Source organism: Lissotriton vulgaris, chromosome 8 (genome assembly GCF_964263255.1).
Source record: "Lissotriton vulgaris chromosome 8, aLisVul1.2, whole genome shotgun sequence".
Classification (NCBI taxonomy): Eukaryota; Metazoa; Chordata; class Amphibia; order Caudata; family Salamandridae; genus Lissotriton; species Lissotriton vulgaris.
This window is the reverse complement of record NC_141696.1, coordinates 512,005,549-512,030,596: the sequence shown is the minus strand read 5'-3', so window position 1 is coordinate 512,030,596 and position 25,048 is coordinate 512,005,549. Positions and strand designations below refer to the sequence as shown.

Genomic DNA, 25,048 nt, shown 5'->3' with positions numbered 1-25,048 from the left:
TTACTTTAATAAGGGAGTAAGGAAAAGTACATCCTACGACTTCGCTAGTCATGGCTGCCACGTAAGACAATGAAGATACTAAAGGTGAGCATGGGCTAGGTAGCGTACTACAAAACCATCCTGGGCCCACACCATGGTCCGCTGTCTTCTTACGATCAACTAACATATATAGGAAAAGACAGTCTGGCTGCAGTGGGTTCGTGTGAGCATCATTCCGGATAACGCTGATCACAAGGGCTAGGTGCCGTATGACTGGGTGTTCGCCGCCGTGGCAGTATCCATTTTTGAGTCCGCAGGGCCATTGAGAAATTTCTTTAGGTGTATTGGGTCCGTGAAGATTTGTGGTACTCCTTGAATCACTGCTCAAAAACGTGCAGGGCCAACAAAGCCATATTGATATTCGAGTGAACGTAGCCGTGGTCGGAGGGCAAGGACGTTTTTTCTCAGATTGACCGTCTCTTTGCAATAATCTTGGGAAATGTACACTTTGTTGGTCTTCCAGAGGGTGTGATTATGTTTGCGCATGAATGTCAGGATTTGCTCCACGTGTTGATATTTCAAAGGTTTGCAGAAAATCGGTGTAGGACCTCTTTGTTGGTGCGTGATACGACCAGGAACCCTGTGGGCACGATTGAACTCCAGCAGAGTATTGAAAGAGAGATTCGTTGCTTGGGGAAACCAGGATTCTAAGAATGATATGCACGATCCATCTTTATCTTCTGCTCCTTCTGGAATCCCAAATATACGGAGGTTCCCTCTTTGGTTCCTGACTTTCAATTCCGAGATGCGCCGTGACATGGCTGATGTAGATATAGAGAAGTCTTTAAGAGATTTGTTCAACTTCACCTCCGAGTCCTCAAGTTGGCTGATCCTGCACTCAGTTTCAGACAGCCTTACATTAGTGTCTTTAATGTCTCACTGCCGCAATTTCCTCCCTGGTAGATTTCGTAAGTTTGTGGACTTCAGCTAGTTTGAGGAGTATTGTGTCCAGCGTCGCGTTTATGTCAAGTGCCCCTTTGGTTGGCGAGATTGGATTTGGTGGTTCGGCTTTCAGCCTTTTAAGGTTTTTAGCTTCCTTTTGTCCCATGGTTAGTGCTTGATCTGTTCCGGATACTCAGCAGTTGCGTCAGATATCAGCAGTGCCGAGACGTGATTTTGCGTGCCTTGCTTGTAGAGCGCAAATACATAATCCGCAAGCGTGGGCTAGTGGTAGGCTGTGTGTTGAAAGCCTGGGTTGAGATAATGGTTATGCTTGCTCCTCAGTAACCTTGCGAATCGCGATCATTCTTTAAGTACTGTATCTTCGCCAATGTCGCCACCACCAATGACACCAGGCAGCATTCAAGCAGTAATCTTATGCCTTTTCACATTATAGTTGAATATAGATGAATGGATATCACCCTTGGATGAATGACTCTTGCCCTTTCAGTAAAATGATGGGTCAAAATACAGCATTGGCACCCTCATCGTGCATTAGCAAGAAGAAATGTCCCAAGTGTCGGCCATCTTGAAGTCAGGCAAGGCAAAAGGTGGACACTTTTCTCTTTTCCAACCGATCACAGGCATTTGGCTTCACAAACACTTAGAATAGCTTTGTTAAATGCAGAAACATGCTCGATCGTAAGCGGGCCCCCAGTGCTGATAAGTAAGCCAGATTCTCATGGTAAAGTCTCGCAATTGCATTACGGCGAGTCGGGTGCACCAAAAGAGCAGCATGCGCCCTGGCCAAAGTGTTTGCCCAGATCTGCGGTGTTGTTCCACTTATGTACTTTTCCCCGCTTTATTTGGCCTCAGTGTACAGCCTGCCCACAGTGTTCAAGAACTGGTGATTTATCTGCTTACGGGATCGGGCTGATGTAACGCTGGGCGGCCGCCATTTTGTCAGCATCGGAGCGTGGTACCTGTTTTTATCAGGGAGTTCCAATCTTCCCCTCAGATCACCCCTTGAGCGTATTTTAGAGCTCGGATCAGCCTCAGATCAGCCTCGGTGGTCACAGGCTTGCAGCGGTCTCATGGTCAATGTGGATCAGCGTTCTGATGGATCTGCGGGCCCCTGTGTGAGGAGGGATGTACTGTCATGGTTCGTGGGGCACAGAGCACAAAACCGGCAGGAAAAACAACATGCAGCCGTGATATCAGATGATAAAGACCACAACTCCCATGAATGAACTACAATTCCCAGGATGCCGTGCGAGGCGCATGCGCAGGTCAGGACATGCATATAACAATGGCAGCATCCACAAACAGCGTCGGATATTCTGAACCCGAGCCGACATTCGTAAGAGGTGCAGCGAGGTAGGAAGCTGCCTTGAATAACCTGTCTTTGAAGAGCGTGTTGTGCATTACGGGGGAAGTGCGCGAGTTGAGCGGCTGCTCCTGAGCGACCTGACTTTTACGTGCGTGAACCTGGGGCTTTGGTGTTTGTCTTTCTCGGACGGCAGAGAACAGAGGAAGCCCCGAGTAGTGTTGCTCAGGTACTGTGATCTCGGGACATCTCTGGGCATTCTAGACCGTCTTTAATGGGGAGTTGAGGACGCCCCCCAACTAGAAACAAGTTACCTTTGCTCCGTCACGGGGATTAGAGGAAAACAATCGAGTGGCATTAACGGCCACTGTATATTACTGTGCCCCTTGTTGGCGAGTGCCGGACCGGCATTCTTGCAGGGGACGTCAGACCAGGTGATTACTGGTTACCATTGATAGGCGCCAGACAAAGCTCGAGTGGCATTGTCGGCCATTACTTAGCAAAGTGCCCTCCATTGGGGAGTGCCGGGACCGGCATTCATGCGGAGGACGGTGTGAGTTCATGTTTGTTGTTTTGGGTGACTAGGAACCCGTTATCTGATTTGTTTATGACTTTGGATTTAGCATAAGAAAAAACAGCCGGGACTTCAAGGCTTTGTTGCAGTTGCAGGCGGAGCTATGGAGCTGTGAGCAGGGCTGTGGTGGAGGTGAGGCGAGGAGCAGATGAGCTGCTCCGACCTGGAGTTAAGTTGAGACCCGGCCGGGAATTGGAGGCGAGAGACTGCGGACACGCAGACACGCAGAGTAGCGACGAATTCAAGGCATCCAGGGGATAACAGTGAAGCAGTAAGTCGGAGCCAGAAAGAACGGAAGCTTGGGTGAGTCCTGCTGCTGAATTGGGAGTCCCTGGCTTTGTCCCTGCTAACTTTGGCCCTACCTGCCTCTGCTGACCTGTAGTCCTCCCGCCGCCGCTCTTCCAACAAAGCGGTTGCCGAGAGGAGGACTACCTTTCCCAGGGGGATGAGCGCCGCAAGCCGGCTACGTCATTCCACGTGCCCGGAGTGGCCTTAATTCATGCTCCTCAGCGGGTGTTCCTGCTGCTGAATTGGGAGTCCCTGGCTTTGTCCCTGCTAACTTTGGCCCTACCTGCCTCTGCTGACCTGTAGTCCTCCCGCCGCCGCTCTTCCAACAAAGTGGTCGCCGAGAGGAGAACTACCTTTCCCTGGGTGCTGAGCGCCGCAAGCCGGCTACGTCATTCCACGTGAACGGAGGCGCCTTAAATCGCGCTCCTCACCCGCGTTGCGGGAACGCGCGCGGGACGTACCGGGCTAAGCCCGGGCAAAGGCCGGGCCCTCTACGGCCCTCGGAGGCCAAAGGAGGCTGGGCTGGGCCCCCTCTTACATCTGAGAAGTAAGGTATAGATCTTTCATATTTTGTGGACAACTGATTGGACCATTGTGCCTATCGTACATATCTTTACTATCCTTATTATGGCTAAATCCATTACTAAAGCGTGCGCTGGGGGTGGGGGGTGGATTGACGCTGGACGCTTTTCTGAAGCGAGCAGAAACTGGTGAAGATAAGGATGTCTCTAGATCCATCCTGTCAAAGACTTTGTCCGTTAATAACCACAGAGGCGTCTATAAACACTGTTGCTCCTTCAGCGCCTCAGAGAATACTTGGGGCCCCGAATGGGTCTGTACTGGAAGCAAGCCTATCTATTTCCTCTGATTCACCCAATATAACTAATGTTTCGCCTACCCCCTTAGTTACATGTACCAGGCAGTTACGGTCCACCTCTGTAATCAACAGTAATGTATTAACAGGGAAAAGAAAGGCCATTGATGCTCCTAAAGGAAGTCGTCAACAAGCAAAACAGCCCAGGAATTACAAAAATATAAAATCTAACTTTGGCCAAGGCAGACCGGATGAAAATAGTACAAAACAAGTGGGGTGGGGGAGGCCTAAGGGAGCCATAGAATCTGATGACCAAAATATAGAAAACATCCTGGAGGCTAAAAAGTGTGAATTTATGAGAGCTATGGAAGATCGTTTGAGGGTATTTATCACTCCAGTCATGGATAAATTGGAACAAATTGATGGTATAGCACCAGCAACCATCCATACAGGGGTAGGAGTGGGAACTAACCAAGGTCCAAAACCGGGACCAACAGGTCCAATGGGGAGACTAAGTCCCCTAGTGCAGGCCTGTGCATAAGAACCATCGTTGCACCTTCGACCTGAAGCTTGCCCATATTTGATAATTTTGGCAAATGTCCCGAAAACCACAGGATGGCAGAGAGGAACACTGGACCACCCTTAAGAACAAGGCCCTCCACTTTTTGAGTGTTAAAACAGTTCTAGGTTATCACTTGTACAATAACTTTAAAATGATTAGAAGGGTATCATGGGTGGGAAAAACTAGGAAGACGCTTAAGGGCGACTGTGTCGTCATAAGCTTTGGTTGCCCGAGATTAGTTGAGCACATTCTGAAACAGGCTGGATCAGTTAGGATCCAGCTTGATTACGTGAATGTACTCCCACTGGAGTTTTTCTATCCAACTCATAATAACAGAGTACATGGGGAAGGTAGCCACTTTACTACTCAGTTAACTGGTTCTACGGGAGTTGTTGCTTTGAGCAATAGATATGAGGCCCTAAGCTCACTGAACACAAATGATTGACACTGTGCCATGACAAATATAGAATTTGGAATAGTTAGTCTAGGGGACGACCGTAGAGTGTGTCCTCCTATTGGATCTGATTTACAGTGTATGGCCCGCACCTTAGAAAGAGATAGGTTCACTATAATTGGTGAAAAACCTTTAATTAGTATACCTAGTGATATAGTTGTAATGAGAGATAGGTCTCTGTTACTCTGATAGAAGGGTTGTCTTTGGACACAGAGGCTCAGTTTGCGACGCCAGAAGAGGAACCCGGTCTTATTGACTTACCATTATTGATCCCCAGGGTTATAGAGAATAATAAGTGTATTCAGACAAGAGCTGCTTCTCCGGAGAATACAATGATGATCCTATCCTGGAATATTGCGGGATTACGATCAAAAATTGGGGATCCGAACTGGGAGGCTTTTCTTTCACTACATCTTATTATTGCCCTACAGGAAACTTGGGAGGCTAGAGAATCTTATTTGCTGGATGGTTTTCAATCATTTAGTAAATTTGCCATATCAGCTCCAGCAGGGAGAGCCAGAGGGGGTCTTTTGTTATTATTCAGTCTTAAACTTCTGTACAAAGCAGTGTTAGTTGGGACATGCTCGCCAAACATTTTAGCGGTGAGACTTGAGGCGGATAATTTGCCCAAAATCTTAGTGGTCAATTTTTATAATTCCTTCACTAGGGTCGATGAATTGGATCACTTAAGAGCTTTGTCAGTGTTCCTGGATGACTATGAGGCAAATAATGATGGCTTTTATTATCTTCTAGTTTTGGGAGATTTTAATACCCATGTTTGTCATCTAAAATGTCTGCACCATATAGATGCCGATGATGACTCGAGGGGGAGTATTCATTTCGAGCACACTAAAAGTGGGACGTTTCTTGAGAGTTTCTTAGCTGTACACCACCTGTCTGCTCCATCACAAGGAGACACTTCTTCTACTGTCCCAACTTTCATTGGACAGGGCAATTGTTCTACAATAGACTATATTTTAGTGTCATGTCTTTTGAAAGACACAATAGAATTGTTTGTTATTTCTTATAACGGACTTAGTGATCATAACCCGCTCGCTATGGTTATAAAAATTAGGGCGCTTAGAGGTAAAGAAGTATCGGCCCTGATTCTTAACTAAAAAATAGATAATGTATCCCAGGGGTGGAGATTAAGGTGGGAGGTGATTAACCCTGCAGACTTTCAGGAAAATTTGCCCAGGAGTAAATACGAGGACTTGAGTATATGTTTGGACATGTCTACTGATCCTAAGACAATCCTTGGTGCTTTTAGTCATATTACAGATTATATAGCAGTAAACGTAAATAGAAAAAGTAAACCTAGACTTAAAAAATGGAAAAGTTGGTTCAACAAAGCTTGTTTTGATAGTCATATGGTCCATCTAGAAGTATTAAAAGAATCTAGTAGGGACGCACAGAAGATTGCAGAGGCTAGAAGAACATAAAAAAGCTATCAAACTGAGGAAACACAAATTAAAACACTTGGCATGGGAGGAACTGTCCAAGGTGAGTGTCCTGAAAAGTAGCACTCAATTTTGGAAGGTGATTAACAGCCCCCTGTTCAATGACACAGATAATACAATCAGGGATTGTCTCATTCCCCCTGAAAAGTGGGTGGATTCCTTCAGTGGCCTCTACGCGGAAATAAATCAGTCATCTTCTGTCGTACGAGGTGTATCCATGCAGGCTGGCAAAATCAGCTTTACAGAGGAGGAAGTTCTGGAGGCTATTGAGTCCACTGCTAAGGGGAAAGCTCCAGGCCCGGATGGGGTCCCAACGGACTTGTATAGGGCCGATGCAGGTTACTTTGCAAAGGTGTTAACTTCTGTATTTAACATGATTTCCAAAATCGGCCCTCCAGCATCCTGGGGTAAAGCTGTCACGTCCCAATATTTAAGAAAGGCTCAAGAGAGGATCCGGCATGTTATTTGCCGATATCGCTCTTGGATTCAGCCGCAAAAAATAATGGGGAAAGTGGTATTACAGCGGCTGCCAGATTGGTTAGAAGATAACTCTATTGTCTCGGACTTGCAGTACAGGTTTAGAAAGGGAAGAGGCACTGTAGCCCAATGCCCCAATTTACATCTTGTCATAGGGAAGTACACAGTGGCAAAGCAGGAGGACATACATTTAGCATTCATGGATTTGTCTACTGCATTTGACCTTGTTAACCGACAAAAACTGTGGACTTCCCTGTTACACTTGGGGCTGGACCCGGTGTTGATTTCCTTTCTTGCTGATTTGCAGAGAATACTAGTGCTGCAGTCCGCTATGATGAGAATGGGAGCTTGACCGATGCATGGCCAGTAAAGCGAGGGGTAAGACAAGGGTGCATACGGGCACCCTTGTTGTTTACGCTTTATATTAATAATTTAGGGGACACACTAATCGGGACATGTAAGGACATTCCGACAGTGGGCCAAAAAAAGATCCTGGCATTGTTGTATGCCGATGATACTGTCTTAATAGCGAGAACGGCAAGAGGATTACAATCCCTATTAGATTGTTTTATTAAATTTATTGATTTTTTAGATCTGATAATTAATTTTAAAAAATCACATTCCATGTCAATTGGTGGAGGGCGGGCGAAAAAGGCATCATTCTTCTGCAAAGGGGAGGTACTTAGTAAAGTACCAACCTTCCCGTATTTGGGGATTGTCTTTGCTGACAGAAGGTCGTGGGTTATGCAACGCGCATTGAAAAAGAACACACTAGCTAGAGCCTCCAGTGCCTTGTTAGGGTTTGCAAAACGTTTGGGATGCAAGCCTCTACCGGCTCTAATGAAAATCTATAATGCAAAAAGTGTACCCATGGTATTGTATGGGAGTAAGGTGTGGGGGTATACTGACGTGAAGGAGATTCAACTTACGGAAAATGTTTTTTGTAGAAAAGTGTTGTCTCTCCCTCAATCTGTACCTTCTTTCAATGTTCATGAAGATTTGGGGGTGGGCGATATCTGTGATAAGATTGCTGTGGCACCGCTGTTAGGGTGGCTGAGAATATGGGAACAACAACCACCAAATTTAAATCAACTATTCATTCAAGATTGTCTATCCCTAGATAAGGGCCTCACAATACCCTGGATTCATTCTATTAAATCTCAAACGGATCTTATGGGCTGTCCTAACCTGTTCACGAACCCCAGACCGCTAAGCAAAATGGCCATTAAGGCCATAGAGTCCCAATTCTTGAATAGATTAAAGCTACAAAGGGAAGAAGAGGAATTGTTAAAACCATCAGTTAGAAACTTTGTAATGTTAAGTATAGGGAGAGACATCTAGCCGTACTTGGCTTACATAAGTAAACCGTTCCATGTGTTTGTGTTGTTAAGATTTAATCACAACATATTACTTTGGTTGTTATCCTTCCCAAAAGGTTTTACAAAAAGGGGACTTTAGGGCCTTGCCCATGCGATGACTATTCTGAGCAAAATATGCTCCACATGATTTTTTTATGTAAGTTTTATGTTCTGCCCCGCAAGAAATTTATCCTGCTGTTATTAAGGGCCTGTAATTTTAAGCAAGTCAGACCAGCAATGGCGTATCTACAAATGCTTGGGTCCGCTGTGGTGTGTTTTGGAGTGGCGAGTTACATTACAGGGGCCATTAGGTGTAGAAATAATCTGCAGCTACCGTAATATTACTTAGGTAAGCCTTTTCCTGAAGAGTCATTTTTATATAATTGGATAACTTTTTAAGATATGCCTAACATTGGGTAACAAACTGTTTTTAACTTTTTATAGCCATTTTTATTGTACAATAATTGCATCAAAATGTATTAAGCTGTGTTATCTGTCAGTATGTATATATGTATAATTGTTTGAGGTAATGATATGATGTGCTTTGATGGTTTTAAAGTTTTAACCGACTAAAGCAAACTTTTGACTTTGACTTTGACTTTTGACTTTGGATTGCTTTACTGGAGCTACATTATTTCTCCAATAAAGCCTTATAACTCTCATACAGTCTGTTGGTGCTTTACTATAGCGATACAGGTCATAGATCTTGGTTCCAAGGCCAGAATCCGATCCTGAGGGCAGCCAGGGATTACACCACTAGAATAGTGGCAGTCATATACCAGGCCAACTTCTCACAGTGAGAATGGTCAAATGACTTTTTTGTGATTGTTAAGTCCAGTCTGGAACGAATGTTATGATTACAGTGGTTACATATTAAGAGAGCGTGTTCTGTTTTAGAAATATGTCATGGGACTCCAGCTGCACTTCATTGTCTCTTCATAATATCTTCACTGCTGATGGTTTTCTTATTTCTACAAACTTGCCAAAAATTATTACTGAGTGTGAGTATACTATGAACATTTTGTCTTTCATTTTTTACCACTGATAGGAAATTATTATTTTCTGATGATGAACTGTTTTGAAAAACTTTATTAAAGTAAATTACTTAGTGACAACATATGACAACTTTTGTTCTAACATGCAATCAAAGAGCAACAGCTACAAAGGAAATTTTGGGTTGCTTTACCTACATGGCCTAACCTTCCCTAGACTATTACAGGAGTAATCCTGCCTCCAAATACCTATTTATCTAAGCAATTCTCCATTAATAACTAAAACAATGATGCAAACGTGTAAGAGGACTTAGGAAATTCAACAATTTTGAATATTACCACAAGCCACCAATAGACTCCATGCACCATCAAATGAAGAGATCTACAAATTACTCCAAGAGGGCTTCGATCAACGATGCATTGGACTGCAAAAAATCTACTTTTTGAAGAATGCATCTCCAAAGCCCCAAGTGCTTTACCCGCAATCTAAGCTACACAAAGACACAAGGAAACACCCCGGGATGCACAAATTCTCACATTGAGTATTTAGTGTTGAACTCATGTAAAAAAAATTGTTACCTTCCTCAAACATTTAAAAACTGTGAGGTTTAATATTCAGGACCCAACCTACTTTATCACAAAAGTTCAATCATACCGCACAAACATTGATCACCTTAGAGGGTATGTGACTCAATGCCGATATTCCACAGGACGAATCTCTTGAAGTAATTGAGCTATAGTTAGGAAGATGAGACAGGCCACAGCAGTACTGGCAAATTTAATTGTTTCTCTTTCTAAAACTGCACTTAAACAAATATTTTCATGTTTCATGGAGAAATTATTTTTCAGGTCAAAGGTACCACTGTTAGAGGCTTCTTCAGTCCAGAGGTGGCAATTCAGTACTTAGCTGAGTTAGAAGAAAGCTGAATTTACACCAATATTCTACACGTAACCAACATCTCACTATGGTACAGGTATATGGCTGACATTGTTTTGGATCTAGACTGGAAAAACTGACAACTTAATATCTTGTTTATGTGGCTGAACGAACAATCATCTGACTTGAAGTTCAATATGACCCATTGCCAACACAAGAATCATTTCATATGCATTTAGATCCGAAGACATGATAGCAAACGTATATTATCACAATTTACAAAACATAAAATTAAGAAATGCCCATTGCAATAAGACCGTTTTTGCCCATGGCACCTCAGGAATAATGTTGCTTATGGCCAATTTCTAAGATTTAAGTGCAATTGCAAAGATATTATTTTGAGGATGCTGAATAATTGACGGAGAAATTGTAAAACAGAGGGTACATTGCAAAATAATTGAAGAGTTTGTGCAAGAGAGCATTGTTCACCCGTTGTGAGTACCTTCATTAAAAAAGAGTAAAATATGAAAAAAATACCTATTATCTGTGTGACTACTTACTGCCCAAGAAAAAATGATTCTGTTGGGAACACAATTGAATTGAAAGTCTTATTGAATACATAAAAGGAAACAGTATATCCAGTGAAGGATATATCAAAGAACAAACACTGATCACAGTGGAAGAAAAGGTAAATCTTTAGTATTTAGCCTTTTGGCGTATTAATTAAAAAATGCATTAGGAAAGCTGCCAAAACAAACAATACACGGACTAGGAATACATTAGGTGAGTGAGTCGTGACTGGTGACTGAGTGTTCCAATTGATTAAACAAATACAGACCAAATCATACACATAGACAAAACAATACATTCAACATATCCACTGTAAATCACAATAGTCTCAGGAAGATACATTATTTCTTTAGTTCGTTGGTAGGACAGCCTCAATTCAAGTAGGTGTATCATTCGGTAGTTCTTCAATTTAGGGAAAGAGATAGTCAGCCGACTAACTCCAGCAGCGTGAATAAATCCCTTACCCAGGTTCTGAGGGTTACTGGGTTACCCCATTACTTTTAATGGTACTTACTGCCCAAGCACAAAACATTTTAAGAAAATAATTAACCAAAATTTGAACCTCCTATCCACACTGGATTGTCGTGTCAAAAACACTCTTCAAGGAGCATAAAGGAATATTTAATGAGGGTCTATACTTAACTATATGCAGTGACTCAGAAAGACCTCAAAGACATCTGGAAGTTGCAACCTGTTCAAGGAAACCAATGCTCTGTCTGTTAACAAATAAAGAGAACCTAATATTCCTGTGGTAATCACAGAATAACACACTGTATGTTCTTGAACTGTAAGACCATGAATGTTGCTTATGACATCCTCTATCCCTGTGGCAAATTGTATATTTGAAAGACGAATAAAGAGATTAGGAAGTAGCGCTGTGGCAGCTCTTGGTCCTTGGAGAGTGTGGCGCTGGGGGATGCTTGAAGCGCTTAACACGTGCTGACTGGGGTAAACAAATACAATGCACTCCATATACATTGGGATTCAGACAGCACAAAGCACTGTACCCATGCAGACTGAAGCGCTGGAGGAGTTGAAGTTTTGAATTGCCAGACTCAGAGTCCAACGTGAATAATGATGATGCATACTATTTTATGGCCCTAAGACTCTGAAAGAACAGGGGCCAAACAATCAAGTCCTTGTAGATTACTTGGGGGCATAAAAGCAGGTAGTCAGCAGCAGGCCAACTCATCCAGACAAGTTGAAAAGTGGCAGTCCCTCCTGCAGCCCAGCAATCAGCAGGCAGAAGGCCAACACAGTAAAGCAGTTAAGAAGAATCACAGTTTCTCCTGGCAGCACAACAGTCCTGCTGCCAATGTGCAGATGTAGAGAAAGTAGCGTCTAGTTACAAGTCCCACACAGTGTCTGACTAGGTGGGATCAGAGCAGTGCTTAATTTGTAAAATAATAAGTGCCCGGGCCTTGACCAGGAGGCCACTGCAGTTTGCACCACCCATTGCCCCGGTCATTGCTGCCAAAGCAACTACTAACCATCTCTTTTACCTGCAAGTGCAACAGTACAAATTATTCCAGGTCCCCAACGCTAAAGGAATGACTGGGGAGGCAGCTATTAGTACTTTTGAATGTTTATTGTATTTATAAACAACCATTGTTCTGCTCATCTTTAATTGAGATGATCAGGGCCACCACATGACAGACTGTCATAAGTGCAGTGTTGACAATTAAATACCTGTGCCTAGCACTGGAAACTAATTAAGTGATGATGCTGAGCACCGGAAACTGCCAGCTAAAATTAAGTACTGGATCAGAGCCCAGTACTTGTACCAAAAAATGCCTTCAAAAGAACTCTCTGTGGTGCACAAAGATCTCTTTTAGCCCAGCCCTGACTCCAGACCATCAGTAGGGGGTAAATCAGCCCTTTGTGAGAGGGCAGTACACAACCTATTCAAATGTAAGTGTGAACCACCTCTCCCTCATGCTGCCCAGAAAGACTATCAGTATGTAGATGAATACATATATATCTAGTCATACCCAGCCCTTCCTGTGTTGTGCACACAGAGTAGCTGTCACGCAGACGTATATTAGAGACAGTCTGCAAAGCACAAAGAGTTATAAGCACAGAGAAACGCCCCCTTTCTAAAAATGCCATTCCTAAAATAGTAATATCAACCTCATCAGTAAGTAGGATTTATCACTACCATTCGAAACATACCAAATATGGTCGCGCCACTCCTTTCTGATCAGTTATTACCACTTAAACATATATAGGGGAATTCCCAAGGCTAGCCTATGAGAGGAGTGGGCTTCACAGCAGTGAAAAACTAAATAAGCTGTTTGTCACTACCAGGACATGCAAAACATAAGGTACATGTCCTACCTTTTATTTACAGAGCACCCTGTCCATGGGGCTAACTAGTGCTTAGCTTAGGGTTGACCTATATGTAGTAAAGGGGGAGTTTAAAGCTTGGCAGTTGTTTTAAATGCCAAGTTGTTGTGGCAGTAAACTGCACACACAATTCTGCAGTGGCAGGCCTAATACAGGTTTGAACGGCTACTTCTGTTGGTGGCATAGTGCTGCAGGCCCACTAGTAGCATTTAATTTACAAGATCTGGGTACATGGTATAGTACTTTTCACGCCACTTACAAGTAAATCAAATATGCCAAACAGGTGTAAACCAATCATAGCATGTTTAGGGGAGGGAGCACATGCACTTTAGCACTGGATACCAGTGGTGAAGGGCCCAGAGTCCTAGAGTCAACATAAAAAGTTCAGAAAAAGGAGGAGGTAGGCATAATGTTTGGGGATAACCCTGCAGAAAGGGCCAGGTCCAACAGTAATCCATTCACAGACCTCTAAATTAGGCCCATATTCTCTTCCCTGGGGATGTTTTTCTTCTTTCTACAAACTTGTTGAAACGCATTGCTGTTTATGTGTAAAATATTATATTTCTGTTCTTCATTTTTACCCAATGATATTTTTTTAAAGAAATTCACCTTTTCAGATGATGAACTGTTTTCCAAGACTTTTTTTTAAAGTAAATTGTTTAATGGAACAACTGATTACAGCTTGTGTTCTAACATACAAAGGAAGTCTAGTAAGTTACTTGTTGGTGTTCCTTAAGAATAATTCCATCATTCCTTTTTTGCATGGAAGTTCTGCACCATTCTCGAACCAACGTCACTGGTCAACTGGAACTCATCGCCAATTTTGGACAGGTCAGTCCAAATGCTACGACAAAATTTCCATATGCCAGCGCACATATGCCCAGAACAAGTAAAATGTACGTGATATGACCCTTAAACAGCAAGTAAGATAGTAGGACAAATGTACTCTTGTTAAAATCCGCAGGTGCGTTGACAATCAATACCGAAACAGGCACAGCAACAATATCGAGCACAGCTAACACAAGAATGGGCTTTTGTATAGCATTGTATTCTTGGTATAGTTTGTGTCATTTCATCTGGTCAAAACGTTAAAAGCATTTCTTGCTGAACAGGCGAATTCAGATAAGCACTGAGGAATTATTCTTTTTTTAGATACATAGCCGTGGCATTTACACTCATTATGTGTTTGCTTATACAGTCTTTGAAACACAATAATGTGTTAGAATGGATAAAAAGGATGACATTCCCTGCTGCAGGTGGGAGATAACATTAAAAAGGTAACACTGTATTATATAGAATGGTGGTCATTGATGGCAGTGCAGTTTTATTGTGCTGCTTTGGGTGATCCTCATTAAATGCACAGATATTATACAGTGCATGTTAAAAGAAAGTTTCTGGGTCTATGTACATGGTGAGTCATTCAGGTTCTCCAGCTCATGTAAGGATTTGAATGTGTATAAGATTTTTCTTGACTGATGGAATATTCTCTAATATAATGCCCCCAAAGATCTTTACAAAAGCCTGCAAGAAGTGTGCTGCCAAGGTAAAACCACTTTAAAAGTCAGATCAATTTCGTCTGTTGTATGCTCATTTTCTATTCTGACATAGGTGAACGTTTTGTTGTAAATGAAAGGTAAATAGAGTAACTTACTCTCTGGCCTACTATGGAGTCTAATGACTGATTGGTGATAATTATTTTAACGTCACAGCCGATAAAGTAATTGTAAGGTATCGGTAAAATTCAGGGGCAGTCTCTGCCAGATGAAAAGGTGGGAAATGCAGACTAGTAATGGGAGAGAAAACTTCTTCATCTTGCTATTTTCCAACCAAGGGAGCCGGTTCAGAAAACAGTTGGCTATAACACGCCCAGCCACATGGGTGACTTGTCAAATGGCACAGCATGTTATATGACTGAACCAATGTATGTATGTATTCATGTGGTATTTGCACTTTGTCAACCTTGGCAAAAGGCAGTGGAGTTCTGTACAGGGTCAAAGGTAAGCATATACAGTCAACAACTGTGATGCACTCCTAAATTGGATTAGCTTTAAGGATGCCTGATGCATACAGGGATGATGTTCTAGATCCTTGGTGCACAGATGGAAAAGGGCTGCTGCCTTTTTTTCTTCTTTTTTACACTTTTTGGTCTCTAGCCTGATGGTGTCCTCAATGAGAATGTGCTGAGATCCACCAGAGATGATGCGCTTGTCTGCAAGATAAGCAGGAGTGCTTGACATGATGGCTTCGTAATTGATGCACCTGGTTGTGAGGTTAGTGTGGCACCGATTAGAAGTAGGGCAAAGCGGTATCCCCATATTATCTGGGTGCAGCAACACCAGAGAGCTTTAATGGCTGGAAAATCCCGCCTGTAAAAATCATATGAAGATCAGACTGCAAAAAACAACAAAGTATCAGCCCTCCTCTCTACCTCACCTACTCCCATGCCACAGGTACAGCATGTGCTGCTCTCCCATGCCAGTCAATCTCGCACCTACCTCACCAACCCCGCTCCCATATACCACCTGTTGATCACGGCAGGTGGTGAGTAGAAACATTAATCCTCACAGACTAGGAAACACAGTGGTAAATTTGACCAAGAAAAATCAGGACTGCATGGTTCTTCCCCATTCTGTAGGGATGAACATGGTATTAGTGGGGAATAAATGCAAAGTACCGGGGTTTCACTGAACATTACAGTACACAGAAATCATGAATATGCAATCACAGTGGAGAGGTCTGTCATGTATCATATCTGGGCAGTAATTAGTCCATACATTGCCATAGGGCCTAGAAATACAGTTTGAACGTATATTTTTGTCCACCAGCAGGGGAGGGTTCAAAAGGAGTAAAGAAAGAACGTTAAAATGCAGAATCTTAAAATGGTGTGATCATACATACATCAGGGTATAAACATGCACAGCACAGGCCAATGTACCCTTTACATTGCGTTTGCAGCATAAGAGACACACAGACTTAGTCAACTCTCTGGTATGGACTAGTCATGTTATCCAAATATTGTCTCAGAATGCCCCAGAATTGATTCAGTCTCTCATGCGGAACCGGAAGCCCTGCGAATACCTCACCAGTTTCACCACAATAAGTGGCGTCTTGGACCCAATCTTTTAAAATGGGAGTCAGGTGCTTCACCCATGAACAAATAAGTTGCTGTCGAGGCAGCAGCAGCACAGCCACTATCCTCTAGGAATGTACTCTCTTGGGACTGCCTTTGAGATCCTCTGTGGCCGATCATTTGAGGGCTTTGCACTGGCTTCTTATAAAGCCTTCTATTTAAGACCTTTGTTGAGGTTCACAAGCCCCTTAACCAGACTGGTGCTGGATATTTTAGGGCAAAGATTAGTCTCTATGACTCTTCCAGATGTCTTTGCTCTGCCTATGCTTTTTTGCCTAGAATTCCTAGAATGCAATGATCTAGGGTCTGGTGGCAGATCCTTCTCTTTTCTAGGGCCATCAGCCTAGAACAAACTGCCTCCAGAACTTTGGACCATCTCAGTTACCTCCATGTTCAGAAAGAACCTAAAGATGTGGCTTTTTAATCTAGTTTACATCTGATTTGGTTTCCGGTACAGCGATTACAGACGTGCAGAGCGCCAGGCACTCACTGGAGTAACAGTGTACTATACAAATGTCCTTTCAGTCATTCATTCATTCATTCATTTATTTAAGAAGTCAATGTGTGCATTAATAATCCTACCTTATCAATGTCCTCCAAATTGGACTTTACGGGCAAGACATTTCCACGGAAAGTGAAAAAAGCCAGCACGATCAGTGTAGCAGCGCAGATTTAGTATACACTAGAATGATCGACTGGGGTCTTGCAAATGGAATCTTAGTAAGTTAGGCTCTTGGAACAGAGTTTATAGAGAAGCGTGCATCTTCAGGGACCAATCACTGGCTAACATGTATATTATAATTCACTGAATGTTCACCTATTCACTTTCGATCATGGGTCCTTCTCTAGTGACACCAGCACTTCGAATTCCTCCAATCATTCCCTATTCCTCAAATGTTGTGGTCTATAAGCAGAAGTAATGGTTACCTACTACCCATTGTCAATATTTATTTTGATTGATTGTTTGCTCACATTTCGATGTAAACCCAGGTTACTATGTACTAAAAAGCAATAAAGTACACGAATAAAAGTTTCAACGCAGCCTACAAAGTCACTGGTGATGATCTTTTAGGTGTTCTAATGTTGATGATATCACATGTGATAATAGCAATAGAGAGCATTCCTCCTATTGAATGCTATAAATTATTATTATTTAAAATTACCGCTAGAAGTGAGCCTTACCTCATACCGGTGCCTGTGACGTTCTTCTATGACAGGAACATTGCCATAAAGTTTTCCTGAAAAAACAGACATATGTATATTAAACAAAATAACTACTTTCCTTATTATACATACAATTTAAATAAATGATAGACATGGATACTGGCAGTACACATTTAGGACTGCTTTACTAACCCGAAGAACAGTGTGTGTTTTCATTCTGAGGGGGAAGGGTGTAAAAAAGGTGACCAATCCCACAAAAACTAAACTGGGATCTAACTGTACCCCCTCACAAATATGCACAGTCTTTATTGCAATCATTGTTAAAACATCAATACAATAGAAATCGGAAATGGTGTTTGCCCAGTAACTTTGAGACTCTTGGTCTCCATTCTCCTATGACTAAGTATCGTGGGCTAACACTACTGTATAGAAGTCGGTGAAACATCTTTGTACATTCCTCTCCACTGCCTCTTTATATTCTCATCCATTAAATTAAATTAAAGCTACAGATGTCAAAAAATAGCAGGATCCCATGATAGGATGATATGATTAGATTATCAGAGTTATAATGCTGGATTTTCTAAAACCTGTCCTGTATGGCTTCATGTACTATTACTGTGCCTGCAGAAAGTGGTAATAATGTGCGTACCAACTCTTTGCAATCACTAAATTACTTTGCGCATCTACCTATATATGAATAGGTCTGTTCAGAAAATAAAGGAGCTGGGGAGGGTCACAATCCGACCAGATGCAGCTCCTCCGTTATGGCGGAGGAGCATCGCTGTTCTCAACATGTGACCAATGCAGTTCCTCCGTTATGGCGGAGGAGCGTCGCTGTGCTTAACATGTGACCAATCATACATCTCCAAAGCACCGGAATGACCTAAGCCGTACAAATCACCACACAACCCACTGCATGCAACAATCCACTCTGTGCCTCCACAAACTCAAAAACACCACCTGTACCACTCCCCAGATCATCACGCCACAAACATCAACAGTCAAAAGAGATGCATCTACCGCTCCAACCTTCTGGTTACCGAACTGCTGGTGGACCCTACAGACTCCTGCGAATACCTTGCACTCTCTATCTCCCACAACACCTCACAGCTGTGCAAACTACATATCATTTACCACCTCCCAGGCAAGAACAACACCTTTATGGACCTACTCATGGAAATCATCACATCCAAGATCTCCCCAAACTCTAATGACATCTTCCTTGGCGACTTCAACTTGCATTGGAACGACCCTAAGGATCCTCAGGTCATTGCCATTAGAGACTTCTTGGCCGATCAAGCCCTTATCCAAGCCTGCTCCCTCCCCACTCATTCGAAAGGTGCCACCCTAGACTGTATCATTGCTAAAGAAGCAGCGATCAAACTTATCTCTATTAACCCTTGTGACTGGTCTGACCACCACACCATCACCTTTCTCCTGCCCAGCACCCATAAGACATGGACATCTCAATCTGTGATTCCCAAACGATGGGGAAGAGACACCAATGACCTTGATCACAAGAAACTGGCAGCGCGTTGTGAGACAGACCTCAACCCCCCTGTGTACTTTGGTCGATATCCTAGCAGATCATTACTCTTCTACCATATCCGACATTCTCGATGACCTCGCACCACTAAAATTAAAAAGAACCCAGATCAAAGACCGAAATCCCTGGTTCAGCAGATCCCTCAACAAGGAGAGGAGATCCCTTTGACAGACTGAACGTAACTGGAAACAACACCCTTCAGCAGCACATCTAAAACTTCTCCGTCAGGCCAGAAATGCCTACAATAAGAAAATCCTCAACTCAAAAAAAGAATTCTTCAGAATGGAACTGGAGAATGCCAAAAATCGACCTCCCAAACTGTTCGACTTTGTCAAACACCAATCCAACAAACTAGCGAAAACCTCCAAATAAATACTTAAACCCCTAATAACAAGTGAGGAATTCTCTTCCTTCTTCTGCGACAAAATCTCTGCCCTAGGTAACGAACTCAAATCGGTAACTCAACACCAAAACCAAAATCTGTCAGCTCTACCTCTTCTCCCTGGGTTATCCTCCAAAACCTCACCCAAAAACCTAGCGCACTGGTCCAATTTTAAAATCTATGACGAACACTCTATCTCGAAAACTCTTGCCTCCTTAAACCCAATCAATCAATCAATCAATCAATCAATCAATCAATCAAAGCATTTATATAGCGCACTACTCACCCAGAAGGTCTCAAGGCTCTAGGGGAGGGGGGTCCGCTACTGCTCGAACAGCCAGGTCTTGAGTTGCTTCCTGAAGGCGAGGTATTCCTGGGTTTGGCGGAGGTGGGTCGGGAGGGAGTTCCATGTCTTGACGGCGAGGTAGGAGAAGGACCGTCCCCCTGTGGTGGATCTTCGGATGAGGGGGACGGCGGCGAAGGCGTGGCCGGTTGATCGAAGCTGGCGTTTGGGAGCGTAGAAGTTGAGGCGGCTGTTGAGGTATCCTAGGCCTTGGTTGTGTAGGGCTTTGTGTGCGTGGGTGAGGAGACGAAAGGTGATTCTCTTGTTGACCGGGAGCCAGTGCAGGCCTCTCAGGTGTCCGGAGATGTGGCTGCGACGGGGGATGTCCAGGATGAGTCGTGCTGAGGCGTTCTGGATCCGCTGGAGTCTCTTCTGGAGTTTGGCGGTGGTTCCGGCGTAGAGGGAGTTGCCGTAGTCCAGACGGCTGGTGACGAGGGCCTGGGTGACCGTCTTCCTGGTCTCGGTGGGGTTCCACCGGAAGATCTCACGTAGCATGCGCAGGATGTTGAAGCACGACGAGGAGACGGCGTTGACTTGTCTGGTCATGGAGAGGGAGGAGTCCAGGATGAAGCCCAGGTTGCGTGCGTGGTTTGTTGGTTTGGGTGCGCTGCCTAGGGCGGGGGCCACCAGGAGTCATCCCAGGCAGAGAGTGAGGATCCCAGGATGAGGACTTCCGTCTTGTCCGAGTTCAGTTTCAGGCAACTGTTCTTCATCCATTCGGCTACCTCTTTCATCCCTTCGTGAAGGTTGGCTCTGGTGGTGGCTGGGTCGTTGGTGAGGGAGAGAATCAGCTGGGTGTCGTTGGCGTAGGAGATGATGTTGAGGTTGTGCTGGCGTGCGATGTCTGCGAGGGGGCTCATGTAGACGTTGAAGAGGGTTGGACTGAGCGAGGAGCCTTGAGGAACGCCGCAGATGACTTCGGTGGCTTCAGATCTGAACGGGGGGAAGCGGACTCTCTGTGTCCTTCCGGCGAGGAAGGAGATGATCCACTCCAGTGCCTTCTCCTGGATTCCGACGTTGCTGAGTCGCTGCACTAGTGTACGGTGGCAGACAGTGTCGAAGGCCGCGGAGAGGTCTAGGAGGATGAGGACTGCTGTTTCTCCGTTGTCAAGCAGTGCTCAGATGTCATCGGTGGCTGCGAACAGGGCGGTCTCGGTGCTGTGGTTGGCCCGGAAGCCAGACTGCGAGAGGTCGAGGGATCCGTTTGTCTCGAGGAAGGCGGTCAGCTGCTTGTTGACGGTCTTCTTGATGACTTTTGCAGGAAACGGGAGCAGCGAGATGGGGCGGTAGTTGTTGAGGTCGGTGGGGTCGGCCGATGGCTTCTTTAGTAGAGCGCTGAGTTCGGCGTGCTTCCAGCTCTCCGGGAAGGTAGCGGTGTCGAAGGAGGTGTTGATGATGTCCCGCAGATGGGGTGCGATGACAGCGTCGGCTTTGTTGAAGATGTGGTGAGGGCAGGGGTCGGTAGGAGATCCGGAGTGGATGGAGTTCATCGTGCGGACGGTGTCTTCGGTGCTGATCGGGGTCCAGGCGCGGAGGGTGGTGGTGGGGGGCGGTGGTTCGGTCGTGGCGTGCGTCGGTTGAGTGCTGAAGCTGTTGTGTATGTCCGCGATCTTGTTGTGGAAGTAGGAGGCGAGGGAGTTGCAGAGGTCTTGCGAAGGGGTGATGTCGTTGTTTCCGGCGTTGGGGTTGGAGAGCTCTTTAACGATGTTGAAGAGTTCCTTGCTGTTGTGTGCGTTGTTGTCCAGTCGTTCCTTGAATGCGGTTTTCTTGGTGGCGTGGATGAGTTGGTGGTGTTTTCGGGTGGCGAGCTTGAGGGCAGTCATGTTGTCCGGTGTTGGGTATCTGCGCCAGGTTCTCTCGAGGGCTCTGCAGTTCTTCTTGGAGCTCTTGAGTTCGTCGGTGAACCATGGGGCTTTCTTGCTACCGGGTCTGCTTGGCGGGGTCTTCAGAGGGGCGAGGTCGTTGCTGATCCACTTTGCGAGGTTGGTGGCCGCCTGGCTTGGGTTCTTTGCGCTGGTGGGAGGGTTCATGCTCAGGGAGGTCGCGAGCTGGTTGGCTGTGATCTTGTTCCAGCTTCTGCGTGCAACCTGTTGCTGGTGGTGGTGGATCGTGGTCCTTCTGAAGCTGAAGTGGACGCAGCTGTGGTCCGTCCAGTGGAGTCCGGTGGCGTGGCTGAAGGCGATGTCCTTGCTAGATGAGAAGACGGGGTCGAGTGTGGTAATGATCTTCTCCCATCTAACTGCCTAGCGGCAGGCTCTCAAGCTATCATCCCTTCTTGAACTGCAATAATCAATGCCTCCCTCCTCCAAGACTCAATTCCTGACTTGCTCAAGGCTGGCCAAGTTGTCCCCATCCTAAAAAAAACCACGCTGGACCCTGCTTCCACTGAGAACTATAGATCCATTTCCAACATCCCACTCCTAGCCAAAGTTCTGGAAAAATGTGTACAACAGCAATGAGCCTACACATCAACAAATATTACCTGTTAGATGACTTCCAATCCGGATTCAGATCTGGCCACATCACGGAAACCACCCTCCTCCACTTTATAGATGACGCTCTCCAAGCCCTTGACCAAGGCAAAACCTGTCTCCTAATCCTCCTAGACCTTTCCTCTGCCTTCGACACGGTTAACCATCAATTTCTCCTGGAACGCCTGAAATTCAGGATGGGGTTGGAGGGCACCATCCTTGAATGGTTTTGCTCCTTCCTCCAAAAGCGCACCAGAGAGTCCTCATCAACGGTAATCTACCTGCCCCATCTCTGGTCACAGTTGTCGTTCCCCAAGGATCAACCCTCTCACCTACTCTCTTCAACCTTTACCTTGAACCTCTCACTGAGGTTCTACATGCCGCTAATTTCTTCTACCATATGTACACCGACGATACTCAAATCTACATAAACATCTATTCCCCTGAGGACATTTTCTCTCTGAATGAGGCCTTGAAGCTAACAGTCCACTGGCTCACCGCCAACCAGCTTAAACTCAACACAAATAAAACTGAATTCCTTCTGATCTCTCCACCCAAACCCAATCCAGACATCCAGGGATGGATCAAGGCCATCTCAGCACTAAACTGCCCTCCTACCATTGTTAACTCTGCGAAATCCCTTAGAATAACCCTGGGCGGCAGTCTGAACAGGCGTGGCCATATAAACTCAATGGCCATACCGGCTAGATCCCACCTGAACTACCTAAGAAACCTGAAACCCTTCCTCGATGTGTCCAACCTTAAAATGGCAGTTCAAGCACTAGTCATTTCTAGATTAGAATATGGATGCTCTACCCTTGCAGGGCAACCCAAAAAATCTCTGGCCCCATTGAAAGCCTACCTCAACACCGCTGCCAGACTACTAACCGGCTCAAAGAAATTCGATCACATCTCTCCCCACATCAAAGCACTGAACTGGTTTCCCCTAGAGGCCAGAATCCAATTTAAACTGGCCTGCATTACTCACAAAGCTCTTTATAACAACTCCCCTGCATTTCTGGCAGAAAAACTTGTGGTATCAGGTGGACCCAGAAACTCCGTTCTGCCAAAGACCTACTGCTGCAACCTGCACGCTTCCGGGAAAAAAAAACCTACAACCGGGCCTTCACTGGGGAAGCGCCAAGGATTTGGAACTCTCTCCCCCCCGCCATGAGAAGACTTCTATACTTGGCAAATTTTAAGTAGGAGACAAAAACCTTCTTAATGGGTAAATACCTCGCCTAATGAACACGTTACATTACTATCCTTCTATGGACGATACCCATTCCTGCACTCCTGGGCATTCCCCCAAGAGTTGAGACTATGTACTTTCCTGCACAATGTATCTACCTGTTTGAATTTCCTTCCCACATGTAGCTGGGACTTTGACTACTTGTTTCCTTGCATTATGTGTCCCCTTTTTTACCCAATTGATCCCCCTTCCCTTCGCTCTGTACAACACCCTTAATACTGTAAAGCGCTCTGATACCCTCACGGGTCAGGTTTGCGGTCTATAAAATGATAAAATATATAAATAAATAAACAACTGCACATAACAAACCCACTGCAATACTTCCCCATAGTAATGGAACACTGTACCACAGAACAACACCCGTCATCACATGCAACACACCCACAAAATCACGCATCAACATTGAGCCTAATACACTGGGCATATATCTCAAAAGAAGACAATCTGCAAATCAAGTCCCACTCATCTGTATAAATCTAAATGACCTGGACTAGCCCACCCCAACTCAACTAAATTATACAACTCTCCACACAGGCCACCTCACCCATCTGTCCACTTCCCATCCTCGAACACAACTCACCTAAAAGCAACCGCAACTTCAAACAATAACTAACACTGCAACACATTAACCCATGTCTGTGTATCCTCTAAGACATATCTGGTGCAACGGCAACCTCGTGTCATCAAGCACTGTCCTAACACATCACGTCAAATTGGCCTTATGCCGCATCCTATGACTCTCCATCACCTATTGCATAAACTACTGAATGATCTATTGTGCCACCGACTAGAACACACCAAACGCAGAAAACATCAAAGAATGATGTAGATATAGACAACCTGACTGATCCTTCAACAAAAATAATAGTAGGAGCTCGGGGGAGGGTCAACATATCATCAATTATTAGTATACTCCAACCGAGCTAACAACACAATCAATTCCATATCTAAGAAAGGTTTGGAACATTCTAAAAATATGCTGGAGCTAGGCTAAGATGAAGACCAACTAATATATAGAAAATAGTAACCCAATCAGCAAACAGAAGCAATAACCAGAGTGGGCAGTACAGGTCTAAAATGACCCCAAATGACCGATCCCACACTATAGCTAACTCATATGTAGATGTAGGTTTAGCAGATCCAACTCTGCAGAGACCAACCAAACATATAAAAATTCCACATAAGTTTGGTTGGCTCATTGAAAAACCTATCTCCCTGTAAAACACATCCACAGCGAGAAACCTAATCCACTTCACACCATGTATACTCATTGGGTCAGGCCGTGTACATGGACACCCTGTCCACTGCTCCTCCTTTCCATGGGCAAATTCACTGCAGGAGACAAGCTCTGCATCAAAGCATTAAGAGACCAAGCAATTGGCAACACTGTGCTGTGCCATGAAACCCTATTCAAGCACCAGCCACAATCCTTGTCAGGGTGAACCACAAAAAGTGACTAAATTAACCTGTTCTTAACCCACTGGTAGCTTGGCACAAAAGCAGTCACTCTTAACGTAGAGGCAATGTGTAAAGTATTTATGCAGTACGTAAACAGCATTAAAGGTAAAGGACAACACCACAAAAGTCCCCCACAATTTTGAAAAATAAAGTAAATCTTAATAAATTATTTGGCACCAAAACAACAAACATCCAATCAGTAGAACCGGAATATTGAATTTTTAAATTTTAAAGTGAAACAAAGCACCTAAAAGATCAAAGCGGTAACCTTGGACATCTAAATGT

At 44.5% G+C, this 25,048-nt stretch overlaps 1 protein-coding gene across 2 annotated transcripts in view; it reads right to left on the bottom strand.

Moving 5' to 3' along the window:
• CTPS2 (CTP synthase 2) overlaps positions 1-25,048 on the bottom strand; it is a 1,454,337-nt gene that overhangs the window by 416,748 nt on the left and 1,012,541 nt on the right. For both annotated transcript variants that reach the window (XM_086934328.1, XM_086934329.1), the window contains exon 15: positions 17,330-17,385. In XM_086934328.1, coding sequence (XP_086790454.1) covers positions 17,330-17,385 — 56 coding nt within the window. The remainder of the gene's footprint in view (positions 1-17,329; positions 17,386-25,048) is intronic.